Source organism: Pelophylax lessonae (assembly GCF_965119305.1).
Source record: "Pelophylax lessonae genome assembly, chromosome: 9".
NCBI classification, from domain to species: Eukaryota; Metazoa; Chordata; class Amphibia; order Anura; family Ranidae; genus Pelophylax; species Pelophylax lessonae.
In genome coordinates this window covers 138404711-138426882 of record NC_138776.1, presented here as the reverse complement: position 1 = coordinate 138426882, position 22172 = coordinate 138404711, and the positions used below count along the sequence as shown (strand labels likewise).

The following is a 22172-nucleotide window of genomic DNA, read 5'->3' as shown; positions in this document are numbered from 1 at the left end:
CTACCGGTAATACTTATACTTAGGTTACCTTGGAGATATTATACTCGGCGTATAAGACGACCCCCCATTTTTGGGGGATTTTTTTGAGGTTCAAAAGTAGTCTTATACGCCAGAAAATACAGTATTATATTATATGGTGTAGGGTACAGCAGCTGCTGTAGAATGAATGAATAAATTAGAGGGTAATGGTCTTATTAAAAGGCCAACTACAGTGCTTGCTGGTTAAACCCTACTTGAATACTATTATTAGTTTTAGTTATTATTACTGGTATTCAAGTAGGGTTTAACCAGCAAGCGCTGTAGTTGGCCTTTTAATAAGACCATTACCTTCTAAAAGCTTATCTTTGTAAAGGAAGTCGGGTTCAAGGGAAAATAAAAAAAACAGCATTTTTGTTTACACATGATTGGATGATGGAAATCAGCAGAACTTCGCTGCATTCACTAAGCTCTGGGGGAAATGAGTACAACTGCGCTGCACAGTCTATTTGCCTTTAGTAAATCAACCACAAAAAAAAATGCAAATAAGCTTTAACTTTACAGGCTGTACACCTGTTTCAGGTCTGTGACTTAAAAAGTTTTTCTGCTAAAGATAGCCATGCAGAAAAAAGAAAAAAAGATAGCCATGCAGGCTAGCATTTTTTAATTCAGCAATGGCAGCCTCATTAGTTCTATCGGTACAGGTCTTTTTTTTACATTACACAGCTTTACCTTCTAGTACTGTGGTTTTGTATCCTTGGTGGCCTTGGAGGAGGTCTTTCTTCTGGCAGGGAGGCGTGCCGAGGACTGTATCTTGGACGATCCTCTGGTAACTCTTCTGGTAAGTCCTCCTACAATAAAAAACATAATTCTACCTCCAGTTTTGTGTATAAGGGCTCATGAACACAGCCATAAGGGGCTATACAGCATCCAGAATCTCTATAAAATCTTTCCCCAGGGCTGCCGCATATAGCTGTCCAATTCAAAGATGCGCCTGTATGCGGTTAAGAGCGGTTGCTCTTAACCACTTGCCGACCGCTTACTGAGCTGGTACTGCGGCAAAGTGGCTCGATATCGTCCAGCGATGTAGACCTACGTCGCTGGACTCCTCCCCTTGTGGGTGGCGCACGTGCGCCGCCAGAGGCTCGCTCCCGCTGTAGTCACAGCGGGAGTCGGGCCAGGGGAGGAGCAGTGGTGATCACTGCCGCTCTTCCCCGATCGTCGGGGATCAAGTGTGGAGATCAGCCCGCTTGTGTAAACAAAGCGGGTGGATCTCCTAAGTGACAAACAGTGACAGATTGCAGGATTCAGCATAGCTGAACCTGTGACCTGTGCCTGTGTCACACAGTCCCCTCCCCCCACACACGTTAGTAAGCACCAGGCATACATTAACCACTTGATCACCAATAAAAGTTAACCCCTTCCCTGCCAGTGTCATTTTTACAGTAACAGTGCATATTTAAAGCACTGATTACTGTAGTAAGGTCACTGGTACCCCTAAAAGTGTCAAAAATGTCAGTCAAGGGTACGATCTGTCCGCCACAATGTCGCAGTCCCGCAAAAAAAAATTGCAGATCGCCATTTCCCGTAGTTAGTAGCTGCGATAATTTTTGCACAAACCAATCAAAATACGCTTATTGCGATTTTTTTTTTTTTACCAAAAATATGTAGCAGAAAATAAATTGGCCTAAAATGTTAAAACATTTTGATTTTTACATTTTTTTGGGGGGGAATTTCATATAAAAAAATGTAAAAAATATTGTTATTTTTTCAAAATGGTCGCTCTTTTTTTGTATATAACGCAAAAAGTAAAAATCGCACAGGTGATCAAATACCACCAAAAGAAAGCTCTATTTGTGGGGAAAAAAAGGACATAAATTTAATTTGGGTACAGCATTGCACGACCGCGCAATTGTCCGTTAAAGTAACACAGTGCCGAATCGCAAAATATGGCCTGGTCAGGAATGGGGTAAAATCTTCCGGTCTTAAAGCGGTTAAAAATACGCTCATTGAGAATTTTTTTGTCAAAGACATGTAGCTAAATACATTTTGGCCTAAATATATGACAACAATTGAATATATTGGATATTTTTTAACTGTCAAAGTAGAAAAATATTGTTATTTTCTCAAAATTGTTGCATTTTTTTTTAATATCGCAAAAAATGAAAAGCGCAGAGGTGATCAAATACCACCAAAAGAAAGCTCTGTTTGTGGAAAAAAAGGACGTAAATTTCGTTTGGGTATGGCGTTGCATGACCGCGCAATTGTCAGTTAAAGTCGCACAGTGCCGAACCGCAAAAAGTGGCCTGAACATAAGACAGCAAAATCCTCCGGTGGTAAAGTGGTTAAGATGCAGTTGCTTAAAGCACCTGCATGCACACAAATAAATGCTCCAAATAAATACTATCTGTGTTCAGGGCATATTTCTTAGCAAGTGATTTATGCAACCCTTGGTGCATAACCATGTACAGCTGTGTTTTCTAACTGATCTCTGTGGATGCCTGTATGCAGTAGCTGCAGTTCCTGGAGGCATTTTTATGAATGGCTTGGGACGCTGTATAAGCTTTAAAGGGCTTGCGAATCCTCACATATACCCAGTGAAGTGACTGGCCTCTGGTGCTACACAGAGATGAAACAGCTCATCCAACATAAGTCTACAGCTGTCTTTCCCCTACATTAATTCAAAGTGAAGAAGTTACACAGGATCTCTTAGCTCTGAAAAGCAGGGAGCGGAGAGGTGAAGTTACTCTCAGTAAGGGGAACTCTGAGAGCTGATTGGAGGGGAGGGACACCCCCTCCCCCACCACACAGCACAGAGAAACAGAGCTGAGGCTGTCATTTACAGGCTGTGATCTCCCCTGTCTTTTTTTTTCTCTTGATGTCAGGAAACTGAGGAGGAGCGAGGCAGTGGACAGAAATGACACTTGGTGTTCTTAATTGGAACAAGTACACAAAACAGATGGATATGCTTTGTTCATAATTTATCTCTGAGGTTTACAACTACTTTAAGTCTTTTAATTGGTGTACATGGATATCCATAGCCAAAAATTCTTTGAAATACATGTAGCGTCAATTAATATGCATATGAATGCAAATGCGATCATGATGTGAAAACTAAAGCAGTCCATGACAGTCAATTACATTTCTCCTTTTATCAGTTCACAGAACTCAGATTGATTCCTGGTTGATTAGAAAGAGGTTTTGTGCAAAAAGGTTTAAAAGTGTTTATTTCTTGGAGTCCATTGAGGGTTGTCTTCAAGTTTTACTGCTGCCAACTAGAGAAACAGATACTGGCAAACAAATAACTGTAGGCCAGTCTAGGATAGCCCCTCTGGCTACCATCTTGCCTCAGTTTTGCATGAACATAAACACAAAGTGGTGGGACTTGTGTGCTTAGACTTCAAGAAAAAGATTTTATGGTCGAGTACAAAAATTATTTTGTCTTTCTCGTCCACTTTCACATTGTCTAAAAGCATCCCAAAAATGGGGTTGGGCAGTACAGCAAACAAACTCTTAAACCCAAGAAAAAACAAAGGGCTGGGGACTGCCTGCAGCTCAAAGAACCACTTGAAGGACCTTACACCTGAAGCTGGTGTCAGATGAAGATGTGATATCCACCTAGTAGAACTTTAAGAAGACCATGTGGCCACCTTGAAAATATGGCAAACGTTTACTTAAAGGGGAGCTCCACCCAAAAGGGGAAGCTTTGCTTTTTGTCCCCCCCCCCCTGCTGCCACATTTGGCACTTATTGGGGGGGAGTGGGTACCTGCTTTTGACAGGTACCTGTCCCCACTTCCGGAAGACCTCACTGTGACAAGGCCCTAGAAAGCTCAGCCCCCCTCCTCCTTTCCCCCCGCTGGGCCATTCACAAAGGGCAGTGCATTTCGCCCATGCGCAGTAGGGAGCCGGCTGCTTTCCTTACATCGAATGGCGGCGGCAGTACCCGAGAGCTGATTAAAGAATCAGCTGGGGTGCCGACATCGTGGGACCCATGGACAGGTAAGTGTCATAATATTAAAAGTCAGCAGCTCCAGTATTTTTAGCTGCTGACTTTAAATTTTTTGTTGGGGGGGGGGGGGGGGGACTGGAGCTCCACTTTATTGCTGTAAAGCTGTAAAGCTCATGAAACACTATTCCAGCAGAGTGAGCCTTGACAAGAAAGGGTGGAACACAATCCTTGTGACCATAAGCTTGGATATTGAGCTGCCTGAGCCACCTTAACATTGTTCAACAAAAATCTGGAGCACTTATACAGAGCCCATCTGAGGGATGAACTTTCCCATCCTGAACCACATCTAGATAAAGGAGAGAAATTTTCTTTAGGTGAATTGGAGCTGGACAGAGGAAAAAGAGAACAATGTCCCAGTTGAGGTGAAAAGCAGAGACTGTGTCAGGCAAGAAAAAAGTCCTGAGCCTCCATACCACCTTGTCCCTATGCAAAACCAGAAAAGGTTCTTTGCAAGCTAAGGCCACCAGTTCAGACACTTGCCTCAGAGAGGTGATGGCTACAAGTAATACCAATTTGTAGTTGAGAATAAAGAGGGAGCGATGTCTCTAATAGGTTCAAACAGTGGTTTCTGAAGTGCAGAGAGAACCAGATACAGAAACTACTGAGTCAAATGGGAATAAAACAGGGGAGATACATGGGAAACTCCCTGTACAAAGATTTTAATCAAGAGGTAAAACAAGATCCAAAAGGCAACAACCTCGGCCTTGATAGTGCTGAGAGCCAAATGCTGGTCTAGACAAAGCTGCAGAACAGAGAGGATTCATTCCACAGAGAAACCCCTGAAATAAATTCTCAAAGATGCCCCTGTGCCTTAGAACCTAGGCTTCAACACCCATGCCGATAATGCAAGCAAACATATAGCTGGATGGCAAATCGGTTTTTAGATAGAAGAACCTGATGATCAGGCAGGGTCCATGGACTGCCTGTCAGGAGTTTGACCAGGCTGATGTACCACATCCACCCAGGTGAATGTGGTGAAAAAAGGACCACCAAAATGTCCTCCATCTTGATTTTGCAAAGCAGAGGAGAAAGAAGTATCAAGGGAGGAAAGGCATAGGGTGTACTGATCCCACTAAGCCACTAGAACATCAGCCGATTCTCCTAGAGAATCCTTGTACCTAGAACCAACCTGTCCAATCTGGTGTTGATCCTCGAGGCCAGGGGGTCCGCATCCGGTGTCACGTACCCAAGACACAGATCCTAGAGCACATCTGGTTGCAGGGACCACTCCCCGGGTCCAGGTTCTGTTGGGTGAAGAAGCCTGCCTGTCAACTGTCTACAACTAGGATGTTTACAGTGGACAAGGTGGAAAAGTGAAATTCTGCTCCAGAAAGGATCAGATCTACCACTCTTGCCACTGAAAGACTTCTGTTTCGATGCTAAAGGTTGATGTACATTATTGCAGTGGTATATCCTGATCAGATGACCTTCCAAGACAGATGGTCTAAACCTGCAGAGACATCCAATGTGCTCAAAGTTCCAGGATGTTTATTGAGAGACATGTCAAAAAGTGATTATTAGAATAAAAAGGGTGCCGACCTTAAAAATATTATTTTGTTTTTATTTTTTTATAGCAGCTGTCCCTTCAAGGATGTAAACCACTAAATAAATGTAAATATGTAAAGTAAGGTGCTACTACTAAGCTTGTGCATACAAACCTAAAAATGTGAAACACCTTTTTGTGCACTGTGAAAAACACAAAATATATAACAAACACTTTCATACACAATATGTCAAAAATAATCCAACCAATTTTATCAACAAGAAATCCTAATATCGGTGTCCATAAAATATATAATATAGTTTCCACTATTTCAGCAGATATCTCTTCTGCAATTCACCACTGTCCTTGCATGTGTGAAATTGTCCCATACACCGTGCTGTGTTTTATCAGTGACAACTTATTCACCCAAAAAAAGTGCTCCACCACCTGTGTCCACGAGTCTGTGGTAGTGAGCTTTTATAGATCCCCAGCTCAGGATTCCCCAGGGCGTGGAGTCTAAGCCCCAGCCTGCTTCTTCACCAGGGACCCTGATGGTGGGGATGGACTTGCAGCAGACTAGAACCAGGTCGTGGCCCCCAGGTAGGCCCAGCTGAGGATGTGGAGACCGCTGGCGTGTGCAGAGTCAACAGGAGACTATAAGGATATCCAAGAGACAAGCCGAGGTCAGGACTGGCAGCAGACGAACATAGACGGAGAAACGAAGCCGGGTCGGTGCACAGGAAATCAGATACAATAGCCAAGGGATATACACGGATGGGAGCTCAGAGGACAGTGATGTTGCTCAAGCAAGGAGCAGAGCACTGAGCATGTGTATATATAGGTAAGCACACAGGGAGGTGACCCAGGAAGTAATAGACAGGAAAAGGATATAACCCACAGTGGAGCAGGTGACGCCCATAGGAGAACAGAGCATCCAAACACCACATGTGAAGGTAGCAGCAAGGAGGTAAGAGATACAAACAAACTACAGGCTAACTTGTGACAACCTGTGGTAAAGGGAACCACTCACCAGACTCATATGGCCAAAGAGCCTTTCTCAGCCTTTAAATTATACCAACAAGGAAGATGAGGAAAATTCAACATGTAATATGCCCTCCTGTGCAGCTCCTCTCTCGCATCCAAGTAGGAATCCTAAATCCCCCAAAAGACATAAGTAGACTGATTTTGCAGCACGTTTATTAAAAGCCACAATATAAAATCAGGCCAGTCAAATGTGCTTACATTATTCTGTGCCTAAACCGACACCAACACAAACAGCCTGAGGTGACGGTGTTCTGTCCAGACATTCTCAAAAGGGATTTGATGTGTGTTCTACCTATGCCGGATGTGACGTTGCTGACAACCAGGAAGTTACAGCAGTGACCCAACATCAATGCATTTCAACAAGAGGTGATGCCTATTGGCTAGATTTTAATTTGTGGATTTTAATAAATGTGCTGCACAATCAATCAACTTAAGTCTTTTGGGGGATTTATGATTCCTACGTGGATAAGAGAGAGGAGCTGCACAGGAGGGCATATTACATGCTGAATTTACCTCATCTTCTTTGCTGGTTCCTTCCTTCACTATCTGAGGAAAGAAAATCCCCAATGTAAAATGGTGGATGCAGAAATTGAAAAATTGATGCTACAGGCAAGGTGACTAAAGACGTGAACCAAATGAGTAGAAGCACAAGATTAAAAATTATGTTAACAAAGTTAGACCTAAGTAGGTAAGGCAAGGGGGGGTGGACTGTGTATTGTAACAATTTTTGTAATTACAGATATGTGCACACCAATGCATGCACAACGTGATACACAAACGCACATATAAAAATATATACACATGTCCCAAAAAAAAAAACCTGTGCGCTGGATGTATATATACACACACATGTGCATACATCTATTCATGTACAACGGGTTAATAAAGAGAGTTAAACTAATTCCAAGAAATGGTTATGTGTTATGTAAATGAGAAATTACAACATTGGGAAGGGTCAGACTGTGGGCTAAAGGTAATGTTAAAAAGCTTCAATTGCCTCATTTAGACCATCAGGGGATAATGTATTGAGTCTGTGGATCCAAACTATTTCTCGTTTGACTACTGTAACCTAGTGTTGTGGTGTTTTGATTGAAGAACGTCTATTTAGTTGCTTTTAACAGGTTATAATTCTTAGGCCTCATGCACACTGGACTTTATAAGAACATCAGTAGCATTAGCTGTAGAAAGCTTTAGCTGTAGAAGGAGCTTTTCAGCATTTTTGCAGTAGCGTTTTGCAGCTGTAGCATTTAGCTTTTTTTAGCAAAACTATACTCCCAAAAAAGCTTTTGGCTCAAAAATGCTATTAAACAACAAATAGTCATGTTTCTCAACGTTTTTTTTTTTTTTTAGATTTCATTAGCGTTAGAGCATTTTTACAGCTGAAAAACTCCTCTTAAAACCCACTAGTTCTGGGGGGGGGGGGGTCCAGCCAGAAAAACGCCCCTGCCAAAAACCGCTGATAACAGCCTATGTGTGCATGGACACATAGGAGAACATGCTGGGGAGTTTAATGGCTGCATAAAAAACATCTGAAGCCAAAAACAGCCGCTGTAAATACATCCTGTGTGCATGAGGCTTGTGTGATGTATCAAAGTGTCTTAAAAATCTTTGAATCTAAGTCTAATTCAATCTCTGTTTATTAAGTCTTTGTCTGAAGGTTTGTATTGTTCTTCCCACATATTATAAATTGCATGGGCATGACAAGACATATCACGTATTGGGAGGAACAATTGAGAAACTGTTTATTGGGCCATGTCAGACCTGTACAGTTGGAAATAATATTGATGGTCATGGGTCCCAAAGCCTGTCTGCTTACCAACCGAGTTAACTTGTCCAACAGTATGCATTAAAAACAGGGGTTTAGTTAGCACACATTTGCAAACGCATGCGTAAGCTGCAACGCCCCTTCACGGCTGCCTGTATTACTTGCAGTCCTAACCCTTCCAAAATTTATGAGAGTCTCTTTGTTACTGGTGTAAATATTGGTGAGGGGATACACTGGACACCTTTGCTGCCATTGTGCTATGTGCTGCGTGTCCATGGGGCCCCTACGCCTTTAAGGAGGACTGACTACCTCCAGGCCCACTTGCCCCTTATCTAGCTATTAGAATGCATGTGCTACCACTGTGGAGACTCTCGTAAATTTAAAAGGATTAGGATTTCAAGTAATATAGGGTGCTGTGAAGGGGCCTTGCACCTTACGCATGCGTTTGCAAATGTGTGCTAACTAAAACCCTGTTTTTAACGCATACTGTTGGACAGGTTAATTCGGTTGATAAGCAGACTAGTTGGTGAGTTGAGCTGGGAATTTTCCCTGGTTTGGTCTTTCATAAGTTTGCAACAATGTACAAGTCTTCTCTCCTCATTTTTACAAATGCTTTTCTCTACTCCATCCTCAAGTTCCACATGCCACTAATGTGTTTTTGGAAATGTTAAACTGATAATGAGCACCCATGATCTCCTATGATTTGTACATTTTTGCACCTATATACATATTTTTGTTTTTCCTTTCACATAATTCCTTCCTGTAACTGGAACAAAAAATACATGTTTCCCATTTTCACTGATACATTTAACATTACTGTAAACAGACATTAAACATTATTTGCAAAGTTGTAGTCTGGAATGCACTGGATTTTTCATTTATGATTGAATGAAGGCAATGATTACTGTGTCACTCATTGAAACACACATGCAATTACCTCATTATCTCCTTCCCTTCCACTACTCAGGCTTAGTGTACTTCGAGTACTGGATCGGTTACTGTTGCTGCCTGTATTAGAAAACACACACAAAGAACACGTAAGAACATGTAAGAGATCTTTTCAAGTTTATCTTCATAGGGTAGTAAATTAAAAAGTAAAGGAGGCCTGAATTAAATGCCTTTAAAATCTAAATGATTGCTTGGGGTGGCATAGTCAGCTCTTCTTTTATACAGTTTAACAAATACAACCCAAAGTCTTTGGTATAAATACTAGAAATAAGTTACTGTCTTTGCAGTATCAGGTTAAATCTGCAGCTGTACTATGAAAGTTTGAAAATGATTGGTGCCTGTAAGTAATAAAGACAGTTCTGCTTAAAAATATAGAAACCAACAGCTGATCTAGAGGAAAAAAATGTATAAAATGTGGTCTAATTTGCTCCAACAGAAAATGATCTTCCGGATCCTTAAAGGCAATCAACAACTCCCTAGTTCAACATTCTACAATATAATTTCTTATAAATTTAAGTAGCTGTTTACATTTTGATCATTTAAAAACAAATCCTGCCCTTTGTGGAAGGCCATTTCACATTATTAAAAGTATTACAGTAAAGAATGAGAATGGTTAAACCTTTTTCTTTAATTTAGTGGTTTCCTAAAGTGGTAGGAAATCATTTTTTATTTTTTATTTAACCTACAGGTAAGCTTATATTAAAACATACCTGTAGGTAAAATGAATAGGAGAAATTCTAGGGAGCAGAAGCCAGTGAGTTTACTGGAGCATGCGCGCTGAAGGATCCGCCATACCCTTTAGAGCTGTGCATCGTGGCCGAGACTCCCACAAGCATTTGCAGGTGTGGCATCATTGTGGTTTGGTCAATCAGATGGCGTGAGTCCCCGAACTTGGAAGGAAGACCGGGTGAAGATGGAAGCTTCTGCAATGGTGACAGCGCACTACTGGAGGGCTTATTAGCACATTATGATATTGCTTTGCAGGTGGAAACTTTTTTTTTTTTTGCTTTAAGACTTTACTACTATTTTAACCTTTTTTGAATGACAGACCCCTTTAAGAATATGATGAAAGCTTTGGACCCCCTCCCCAGAAATATTTACCTAAAACACAACTTTGCATGCAGTTCATTTATGTACTTTGTTTTAATGAAATTTGATTGCCTCATACATATACAATCTTAACAAAAAAGCTCACTCCTTTTTATGTACAATCATCTAGTGAAAAGTAAAAATTACTACTACTGCTACTACTACTACTACTACTACTAGAAAACAAGAATTAGCACTTTATTTTCTTTTTTTGTATAGTGAATGTAAATGTTATTTTTTTTATCTGACCCTCACAGACCCCCTGAAACCCATCCATGGACCACTTAGGTTTAAACGCCTGTTATGGGGAAAAACATTGGGTGGAGTCAGAGCTGTGACATCATCACACCTGGGTCTGCTTGTGTGCCCTGCGGCCGGGTCAAGACTTTGTTTTATCGCTGTTTAAATCCGGCAGGTTGTAAGTGCAATAAATTTAGAATAAAACTTTGTGTCTTTACGTTATTGTGCTATGAGCCTTTTTTTTTTTTCTTTTATATTCAATACCACACTGTTGCCTGAGAGAATCTAATGATCAGCAAGTGGCATTGAGATGGAGCAATTTCTGTGGGGCGGGGACATGGCTGTGGATTCTTACAGACAAAGTCACTGATAATTAAACCATCCGGTGGTGAGAACATCAGCTGAGGCAATTGCTAGACATAAAGCGTTATTGATCTCTTATGATTTGGAGAGCATTTGAGTCTGGTAAGAGGCTGTGTCATTTAAGGAGCACTGGAGCACTTTGTGTGATTTGAGCACTCAGGACTTGGAGAAGAGCACTATTGATTTGTTTGGTATTTTTTATGAATTTTTAAAATCCAATTTCTATTAACTCTTTTTGATGAGCTTTATGTGTGATTTTGAGCACCAAAGAGCATTATTAATTATTTTTCACAATTTGATTTTTTAATTAACTATTTTTGATGAATTTTATACACATGTCCTTATAGGTTCTTTTTTGCACATATTTGATTAATTATTTTGCACATGTTTAATGAATTCATTAGAGTTTTACCACAGGTATATTTTTACATACAAGGAAAAAACACATTTTTGCACATTGTTGATAGTCGAGAGTATGCACTATAGGGGTATCTGACCATGCTCCATTCTGTCTCCACCTTAGGGCTTCCGACAACCCCTTGGATAGAATGTGGAGGCTTTCTATATTTTGGATAACTTATAATACAGTCGAGTCGAGATTCAGAGAACATCTTCATACTTTCTGGAGTGTCAACCCTGACTTCGCTTCTGAGGCCACCATGTGGGATCCCTTTAGGCTTTTTACCAAATACTTATAGATCAGGCACAAGGGACCCCCATTGCTACAATAGGTTACAGTTACTTATCAGAGATGTCCTTCATCTTTGACTAAAGAAAACGAAATCTACATCAATTTCAGAGAATATTTGAACAGAGCGAAAGAAATGGGAGACTGTTGGCTTGAATGGCCAAGGAGCATACATCCACGGCTAGCATACCTTAAAACTTTAGGTTTTGCTGGTGAATTGCTTTCCAATGTTATTAATCGGATTAATGAATGTTTTATCTCCTAATCTAAGATGCTGTCCAGGGTGGACTATATTGCAAGTGAATTAGTCATACCTGTCCGAGGTTGGTTTCCTAGTTCTCACCTCTACATATCGTGGCAAGCTGGGTTCCACAATTACTTTGGAAGAGGTGCAAAATACGTTGCGTGTTCTTCAGTCAGGAAAAACTCCTGCTCCTGATGGGATTCCTGTGGATTTTTGTAAGAATTATGCAGAGGATTTACTTCCTCATATTCACTCTGTGTTGATTAAACCGTTGGAGGTGGAGTCGTTTTTAGGGGTCTGTGAGTGATGCTGTGATCGTGGTGCCTGGAAGCCAGTGAAAACCCCCAGTTTGCTGGAGTATGCTCCTCTTATCAGCTCCTCTCTCTGTTGAATGCGGATGTGAAGCTTCTCTCAAAAATATTGGCTATTTATCTTAATACAGTGATTACGGCTCTGATCCATCCGAATCAGTCCTGTTTTATGCCGGGGAACGGACATTAATATTAGACATCTTTACACCCATATGGTCCTTGCCACAGTTGTTCACTCAGGGGTGGTGGCATCCTTGGAAAAAGCATTTGATTCAGTTGAGTAGGACTACCTCTGTGCAGTTTGGGTTGGCTTTCAGTTCAGTCCCCATTTCCTCTCCAGGTTGGGACTGCTTTATGCCAATCCCTGTGCTAGGGCTAGGACCAATCTGACCCTTTCGATGGCCTTGCCTTTTCCTTGGCTAGGGGGACACGTCTGGCATGTCCTCTCTCTCAAGGCCTATTTGCTTTGGCTCTAGAGCCCCTTGCCATTTTTCTTAGAGCTGGTGAGAGGTACTGTAGTGGGATCAATTGAGGAGAAACTCTATTTATATGCTAAAGACTTCTTGTTGTATCTGGGGAATGCTTCCTTTCTTCAACCGACGTTGGACATCATTGACCGCTTTGGCCGTTTTTCTAGGTATCTGTATCAACTGGGATAAATCTGTGCTTTTGACGCTTAATCTTTTGTCCCCCATTTGGATACGCAGAAGCCGCTCCAATAGGTAGGTCAAAGAATTTACCTATTTGGGAGTCCCGGTGGTGGGGGGGGGACTACTACTGACTACCTGGAGAAGAATGTCTCTCCTTTAGTTTCCCGTTTTGCATGCACATGTTCTTACTGGCTGTCCCTTCCCCTGACCCCGGTCAGACACGTTAATTTGATTAAGAATATTTTTTTTACCCAATTCTTATGCGTTTTTCGCAATACCTCAGTCATTATTCCTACAATGGTCTTCCGAAAATTGGAAGACATAGTGATATCTTTTGGCTGAGCTGAGCGTATCACCGACTAGCATAGCCAACTTTGCGGTTGCCACTGTCCTGGGGTGGCCTGGCCTTGCCCAACTTCCATTTGTATTACTCTGTGACTGTTTTGGTCACGGTACAATGGTTGTTCTCCCAGCCCAGACACAATCCTGCGATTACCCTAGAGGTGGCCCTATTGGGCTCCTATGCGGCTTTTCGTAAACCAGGAGTATCTATAGGGAGCTCTCAAAGTTTTCTCTGCATCTTTCCTTGTGGGGTAACTCCATGCTTCCCCATCTATATTCTCTTCCTGATCTGCAACTCTGGGCCTTTCACAGGGTAACAACTTAGAAGCATGTCATCTCTGATGGGAAAGTGATACCCTTTACTACCCTGAGAAGTACATTCTCCCTGCCTGGCTCTATGGCTTTAGATACTGGCAATTTGCAATTGTGAGGTGCAATTTCCAGAGCCTATTGTACTGGAGTCCAACCCAAATGAACGACTCTTAGCCTCTGAGGTGCTGAGAAAGCTATTGTCATCCCTATACCTTTGTTTTTCTGTTGCCTATTATACCAAGGTAACACGCACCTTTGACCACTGACATGCAGATATTCCTCAGCTTACCGACGAGGACTGGGAGGATTGCATCTCAGCTTATGAAACCTCTATGATTTCTGCTAAAGACAGTTTTATTCAGTCAAAATTTCTTTATAGGGCCTATTATACTTGTTACTTTCCCCAGCACCTTCCTACACATGATGGGGTCACATCTTATGATTCGCCTTTATTGGGAGTAGGTGGATGACACACTTAAAATGTGTGATCTGGCTCTACAGCTGGACCCACTTCTTCTGTTGTCACCTGGAGGACGTGGAAGTAGATGGATATACTAAGCAATTTTTTTACCCATGTCTTATTTTACACAAGAGAAATCTTGCTGCCTTGGAAGTTATCCACGCCTCCCACAGCTTCCACCTAGTGGAAGGCGATCAATTCAGTTCTACCTCTCTATAAAATAACATATGAAAGTAGGAATTGCACTAGGAAATTTCATAAGCTGTGGTCGACATGGATAGATGCTTATAGCCAGGACATTTTAGATGCAGTGTGAATGTGTTGTCACGTGTTGTCACTTGTGCTATTCCATCTCCCTACTCCCTTCTCCTTTATAGCAAGGTGATCATGTTGCTGAATTGAGTTTCTGAAAATTCCTGCACAATGCCATAAGTGTAATAAAAACTGAATTCCAGGCTCATAGTTAAATATGAAGATAACATACTGTACATATAGGGGGTGTTTTACCTGCTAAATTTTGTAATTTTGTCCATCTAGTTCTGAGGTTTACACAACTCTGCCACACAGCACAACCCTGTCTGGAAGGACAGGATAACTAATTTTTCCTTGCTGCAGTTAAGTAATACAGGTAATTATATAGTCTTGCGAGCAACCAAGATGTGTAAAAATTAATGCTGCAGGCACTCCACTATCTGTAAGCAAATATTCCCAAATAATGCCGCACAATAAAAAAAATAAATACAGGCTATGTTTTAAATGTGCAAAAAAGTGCCTAAAATATACGTGAACCTCAACGTATGAATATGTGCTAGATAAAAATTATAGGATCATACATCTATATTGCATATAAAAAGCTTAAATAACTATATTGTACAGTGAAAAAGTCCATATAATATAGTGAAGAAAAAAAGTCCAGAAAAAAAGTCCATATAAATATAACGTGCTGTCAAAGTAGTAAAGTAATACAGGTTTTGTTCTCCCTCCAACATGTGACTGTACATTGAAAGAAGGAGAAGCAGCAGCAGACTGACGAGCCCACGCTGCTCTCTCCCCTTATGGGTATGTTTCCCTTATTCTGCTTCTGCCTTTCCAAGTCTGAGCTCTGCTGTACAGGGACTGCAGACTGCAAGAGGCAGATACTAAGTCAAATACAGGTGTGTATACATGAATACAGATACATAAATACAATACATTAAATGCATGCTCATTAACGTGCATTAACCCGACGCACCAATCAGGCCAAAAATTGTGCATGCAGCATTTTCTGTAGTGCACTGCAACAATACTTAGTGGGTTACCATGCATTCCACTATACTGTAACACATGTTGTTTGTCAAGGTGTGTTTCGGTGCCATTCAAAATACATGGAACCATATCACACTAACACATGCATTGTCACACAATCCTGCAAAATGATTGTGAAAATGGCCCTTGAGGCTGTCTTTTATACTGTATCTGCCTGAAGTTCAGCTTTAAGACAAAAATGGCACAAATGTATGATTTCACACAACTGAAAAGCCTAACAGTTTTTAAATAGAGCTAATCCCTTCAAAGACAAAACTCATTGACCAGTGTTGTTCCAGGATTTTTATCAATACTGAAATATACAAACATTTAAAGCATTTTCATCCTATGTATATCTGGAAGGTACATTGTATCAACTGACTCCCTGTACTGCAAATCTTCAAAGCTGCAAGGCTTCATTATAAATAAAAATCTGATTTTTATAAGGAAAGCAATGACTTGATAAGGTATAAGAAATTAGGCCAGTTAAGCCAAGATGTCACCTCTCTTGAAAAACAACACTAATTGTTTGAAGAAACTGAAGGACTCCAAGGCTTTATGAATAAATGATACCTACTTGAAGTGCTGGATGTGCTGTCTGTCTTCCAGTTTCCTCGTCTGATCTCTACTTGTGAAGGAACTAGATTTGAAGCTTGCTCATATATCCCACATTCCTGCACTGCCCTCCGATTTTTTCCACGGGGAATGGGCCTGGTGATCTCTATATCTAAAATAGAATATTTTATAAACCTGGTATCCATTTACAAAGGGGGAAGTTATAAAAGTTACAAAAAGGCAAAGCTACAAAGGCAAACTAAACAAAAAGTTAGATTACTTGCAAAAAAAATCACAATACCCTTTTTCAGTCTATAAATGGATTTTAATCACAAAGATTATCTTAAAACAGTGGTGTAGTGGTTAACACTCCTGCCTTGCAGCACTGGAATTTGAATCCTAACCAGGACTGTACCTTCATTGGTTGCATCTTCTCCCTGTGCTTGTGTGGGTTTCCTCCCACACTCCACAGACATTTTAGTAGGTTGTGTGACTCATATCTAAATTGGCCCTAGTATGTATATGTAGATAGCATGCGAGGTAGGGAAGATAGATTGTAAGTAGTGATGAGCTTGGGTACTGTCCGAACCTGGAAGTTAGCCATTATTGCTGGGCCAATGAACTGCAGATGGAAGATTTCCCATCCTGCAGCTGTTGTAGACAAAGATTTGGGAATGCTAGTGACATTATTAACCCAATATAGACATATGGCTATATTAGGTTAAGGTCAAGGGTAATGTCAGGTTAATGATGTCACATACATCCCAGTACATCAGCTGCAGGGCGGAGTAGTCAGAGATAATGCACTCACCATCTTTGCATTTAAGGACAGCAGGTTTCCCATGCAGGGGTTTCAGCATCACATAGCATCCAAAACAAAAAACTTTCCAGCTACCTAGCTATAAAGCTACCCAGCTCGGGCTATTCTGACTCTCAAAAAGAAAGGGGGAAAGGACCCCAAGAAAAAATAGGTACTAAAAGCGACCCCAAATGGTAAGATTGTAAATATATACTTTATTCAGGACTTCAGAATTAGAAAAGAGAACAACAGTAATGCAATCTACACCTCCACCCAACACTAAAAATGACAATGTTGTCTAAAAACTCCAGACGCATCAATGACTGAATCATAAACATGAATAAATATGGTCACCATAACACTATGAACACCATTTATGCCTCCAAGCTCAATTAAGAGCATATATGTATGTACAAAACTGCATGCACTAGGGAACAGGAACAGCATGTGGTGTTAGGGTGGTAGTGACCACTCTTTGAGTGCATCAAAAATATGTTTTAAGCAATACACTGTGTTATAAACTAATAGGTCAAATAGAGCATCAAATGTAATAGACTAGGGCCATTGGGACAGGCATATGGATAGCCAAAGACAATCCAAAAAAGTAAGGAAGTTGCGCATAGGGATCGCTGCTTAAGCTGAGGGGAAAACTCAAAATGATGGTTCAGTTCAACAATCCCAGCAGTGGCATTGATTAAGGAATCCAATTGTTGTCATGTGGATGTGCAGACTGCAAACCTGATAATCCTCGCTGTCAATTTAGCCACTGTGTACACACGGCACATGCGCAGTTAGTGTTGGCCCCCCCGTATAGCTTAGTGGCCTTTACAGTGTGTCATTCTGAGCGTACCAGTCTCTGTAGCGTGGAAGCTACAGTCTATGTGTTTTCGCCTGCTTCCTGTAACCGCAGGCTTCCCCAAGACTAAAAGGGGGCGCGGTAATAACACCCCAATTTATGGGCTAGAAACACTGTAGTTCCACCCACAAACTGCTTGTGGGGCCATATTAGGTAACACCACAGTATTATAGCCAGCATGGTCAGTGATTATTATCACATGGTTAAAAGCGGAGCACTCATGGAGACAAGGTAGATCACAGGAGAATAGCCAGCATAGAAAAGCCTAGACATACAGTATGCACTGTTTAAACCAATTCAAAACAGGCTAATAAAAGGTCTATAAGGTGCTACAGTTTTAGTAAAAAAGGGGAAGGAAGTATAAACTAAAGTTATTTAAATAAACTCAAATAACCCCCATGTCATTCTCAACAGATCCATGGCCATGCTAAAATACAAACACAATTGCCATTGTCTGAGATGACATTATACTTCATCCTCAATAGGAAAACGACAAGGTGAACTATCGCTTATCTTGGAAAACTCCAAAGTTGAGTTCTGTGTTCAGGCTCCCTGAGGATAATGTGCAATAGAGATGGGCCAAATACCCCTCAGTTCGGTTTACAGTTCGGTTTACGCCAGAACTCTCAAACATCGCAAAAGTTCAGAGGAACTCTATTAAAGCCTATGGAATCCGTCTGGAAACAGGAAAAATCAAAAGTCCCCATTTCAAAGGCATATATGCAAGTTATTGGCCATAAAAAAGAGTGTGGGGGTCCGGGTGCTGCTCTGGGCGACATGTGTAAATGCAAAAAACAACTTTTTTGACTTTTTTAATGATGCCTAAAGTAAAACAATAAAAATGAAAATTTCCTTTATAGTCCCCTTAGTCTGTCTGTAAAGGAGCACATCTGTACCATGTATAGAACCTGCTGCAGCAAAACTGACAATTATAAAGAAAAAAAATGATATTTAACCCCTTCTGGACCGGAAGGACTTGCCCCCTTAATGATCAGGCCATTTTTTTGCGATTCGGCACTGCGTTACTTTAAGTGACAATTGCACATTTGTGCGACCCTGTACTTAAATAAAACTGATATTCTTTTTTTTCCCACAAATAGAGCGTTCTTTTGGTATTTGATCACCTGTGCGATTTTATTTTTTGCACTACAAGCAAAAAAAAGCGACAATTCTGAAAAAAAAAAAAAAAAACAATATTTTTCCCATTCTGCTATATAACATTCCAAAAAAAAAAAACAAAATTAAAAATCAAATTTTTCATATTTTTAGAACAATTTGTATTCTGCTACATATTTTTGGTAAAAAAAAAAAAAGCAATAAGCATATTTTGATTGGATGCGCAAACAAACTAGGGAAAAGATTTATGTCATTTATATTTTTTTTACTAGTAATGGCAGTAATCTGCGATTTTTAGGGGGACTGCGACATTGCACCGGACGGATCGGACTCCTAACTGACATTTTTGGGGGGACCAGTGACATTACTACAGTAATCAGTGCTAAAAATATGCACTGTTACTGTATTAATGACACTGGCTGGGAAGGGGTTAACCCAGTGGGGATCAAAGGGTTAAGTGTGAGCCTAGGGAAGTGTATTCTAACTGTATGGAGGAGGGCCTTGTGAATGAACATAGAGACCTGTGATCTTATATAGGAGGATCACAGGCGCTCTGTGATCATTTCAGAGAGAACAACTGTCTACTGTGCTTACAACAGCTGACCGCTGTTCTCTCTCAGCGGGAAGCGATCGCTGGTGGCCGGAGGCAATCAGCACCGCCAGTCCCATGGATCGGCATCGCCGCTGCCTAGTGGGGGCGGGTGCATGCTGCCAGTGGTGCGCGCTCACCCCCAGGACCGCTTCTGCTAACTGACATACCCATATGTCGATTTGCGCAGCCAAGCCAGCCTGCCACAGTATATATGCGGTGGGCGGTCGGCAAGCGGTTAAATTGATTTACCCTGCAAGCTTACTTTACCTAGTAAACAATGGCTTGGGGAGCAAGTCTGTATGATGATGAGACCAGATTTTAGTGCACTTGGAATAAGATTGGAGATTTTTTTAATTAAATTCTGGTGTCTCTTTGGCAGACTTTGGATGGAAAAACAAAGTTTAGCAGCACAGTAATAAAGACGTATGTGAAGAAGCCAAACTATAGTACACTCAAGTTTAACTAATTTTTTTTTTTTAAGTCTGGTGTCGCTTTTGCAGACTTTAGATAGAAGTAACAGATGTGGAAAAATTGGGCTTTGGGTGTTGGTGGTGCCCTCACCCCATAATCTTGTAGAGATACTCTTGATGAAAGCAAGAATTGGCCTTGGCCCTGTCACACAGTTGTGGAAAAATAGGTCCTTGGGCATTATTTGTGCCAATGAAACCTATGAAACCTATTCAAGATAAAATCCCACAAAGCTAGACAGCCCAGTTAGTTTTGCAGATATTCGAGCTCTCAATAACACTTAATCAGTGACATCAGCATCAGGGGCTTGATAGCTGCTGCTAATCCACAACTGATTCATTTTGACAAATATCTGCCCGTCAAATGAGTCTGTGGATAGACGCACTGTTTTATATGTCACAAAACAGTGCGATTGACTGCACATGTGCTATAAAAGGAAGTGGGAAGTGGGCCGGAAGATAACAGCTCCACAATCTGATGGAATAAGGTGGCTGCTCTCTACTCTTCCATGATGGCTGCCTCTGGAGGACATCCTGCCTCGTTGGGGTTGAGACTCGGCCCATCCCCTGAAGAAGTCTTGTTAATGACGAAATGCATCAGGGAGTGATCTACCAGTGACGACATCACCCGATCGCTTATGCCTTTTATGTTTTGTATGAAGGTAATTGTAGCCATATTTTAAAGTAAATCCTTTTTATATCATGATGGGCTTCACTATCAGAGTTTTTTTATATCATTGTGAGTCTCCCCTATACAATATGTGATCCATATGACGATCACCCTCCTTGATAAACATCCAACCAGCAGTGGAGCTTTTTCACAATGTTTCACTTTTACCTTAAAGGGTTAGTTCATCCTATGCAGATAAGTATGTCTGTAGATAAAAACAAACTGTGCAGCTCTGACTAAAGGCTCATACACACTTGACGAAAATCGGACGAAATATCCTCTGATTTTTCTCTCTCATGCTCAGCGGTCTTAACCGTTTTTAGTTGACAGTGCATAATGTTCACTAAATTTCTCGTTTCGATTTTTTTTTTTTGGGACGATTTCTTCCTAGACTTCTGGGTCATCAGCAACTTCAGATCATGCGTGGTCTTTCGTATCCGATTTTTCATGGACGTACTGCATACACATTAAACTAAAATTGGTCGTGCTGGGGATGGACGATAAATATTTTGGTGTTTGTCCATCTGTTTTTTTTAGTTCGAAATGTCGATATCGGCTGCTGAAAGTTGTGTACACACTAGAGGAAAATCGTACGATTTTACCTCGGACGGGAATTTTCGGCAGATTTTCTACTAGTGTGTACCCCACTTAAGGCTGGGTTCACACTGATGCGAACTGAATGTGAGTAACTCTCAATGGAGCTGATTCAAACACCTTCAGGGAGGCTGAGGTCAGAATTGCAGATGGGTCCGTTATGTCTTCTGGTCCTTTTCAGGTGCAAACTTAGCCAAAAATTCGGACCTGATTTGCACCTGTAACGGTGAACAGAAACGCACCAGACCCCCTGCTGTGAACCGCGGCTAGTGTGAACACAGCCTAAAGCTGAATATTATCCTTGCTATAGGTATAGACCTTTTACTTATCTCATAAAGCCTGATTGGAATACTTCCAGGAGATTGTTAGAATGCTGCTAAAGCCCCGTACACACAGGCTGAATTTCCAGAGACATCGGCTAGTTAAAAAAAAAAAAAACTGGCCAACATTTGGCCCGTGTGTATGCCACCCTGTATGATAGAAGCCAGCTGTTTGGCTTGCTTCTGTCAGATGAGCATGCTGGAAAACCAGCAGCCGATGGCAGAGAGCATTGATCAAAGTGTTTTGGGGGGGCTGGCCCGAGCTCAGAGCTTGAGTCAGAGAAAAAGCTCACTCCTGTAATGGTGGAGGTGAGCAGTAATGACTAGGCATCACTTAGCAATGTCCTAGCAATGTCCTGAGATTATTCCAGTCAGGCTTCAGGAGGTATGTAAATGGCCTACATCTATAACAAGGGCAACTTTATTCAACTTTAGTCAGAGCTACGCAGTTTGTTTTTATGTACAGGCACCCCTTACCAGCATAGGCAGTTTTTGTACAGGTGAACTAAGCCTTTAAAGTAGAACTAAAGGCAATTTGTTTTTCATTTTGGATAGAGTAGGGAAGGGTTTTAAACTATGTCAGTTTTTTGCCATCTGTATTACAGAGATTTCTCTTCACCTCCTGGCCCGTAACCAAAACAGGAAGCAAGAGGAAATCCCTTCAAAGTGAGGGAATCCCTGGTTGTCACCAGGATCACCAGAACGAGTTTCCTCATTAGGACATTTCCTATCTATTCCTGCCCTGGAGACAACCCAATTTGGGATTTTTGTTAAGGAGAGTGAATCTCCCTAAAGTGGACACAGACAGCAAAGCAAAAAAAAAAAAAAAACATGCCAGGTTTTCTAATCCTTCTCTGTCCAATTTAAAACAAAAGTTTTGCATTTAGTTATACTTGCTATCTTGCTTGCAAAAACCTGTTAGTTACAGAGCTTAATACCCAGAGCTGAAATCTGCACACAAACTAGAAGGAGTTATAGCAGTAACTCCTCCCTT

At 41.2% G+C, this 22172-nt stretch overlaps 1 protein-coding gene across 1 annotated transcript in view; it reads right to left on the bottom strand.

Annotated features, from left to right (window-relative positions):
- The window catches only part of PIK3AP1 (phosphoinositide-3-kinase adaptor protein 1), a 190733-nt gene that overhangs the window by 2935 nt on the left and 165626 nt on the right, over nt 1–22172 (bottom strand). Inside the window, exons 14-16 of the mRNA XM_082267573.1 lie at nt 15787–15936; nt 9216–9286; nt 709–827 (exon numbers count right to left, since the gene is read on the bottom strand). Coding sequence (XP_082123699.1) covers nt 709–827; nt 9216–9286; nt 15787–15936 — 340 coding nt within the window. The remainder of the gene's footprint in view (nt 1–708; nt 828–9215; nt 9287–15786; nt 15937–22172) is intronic.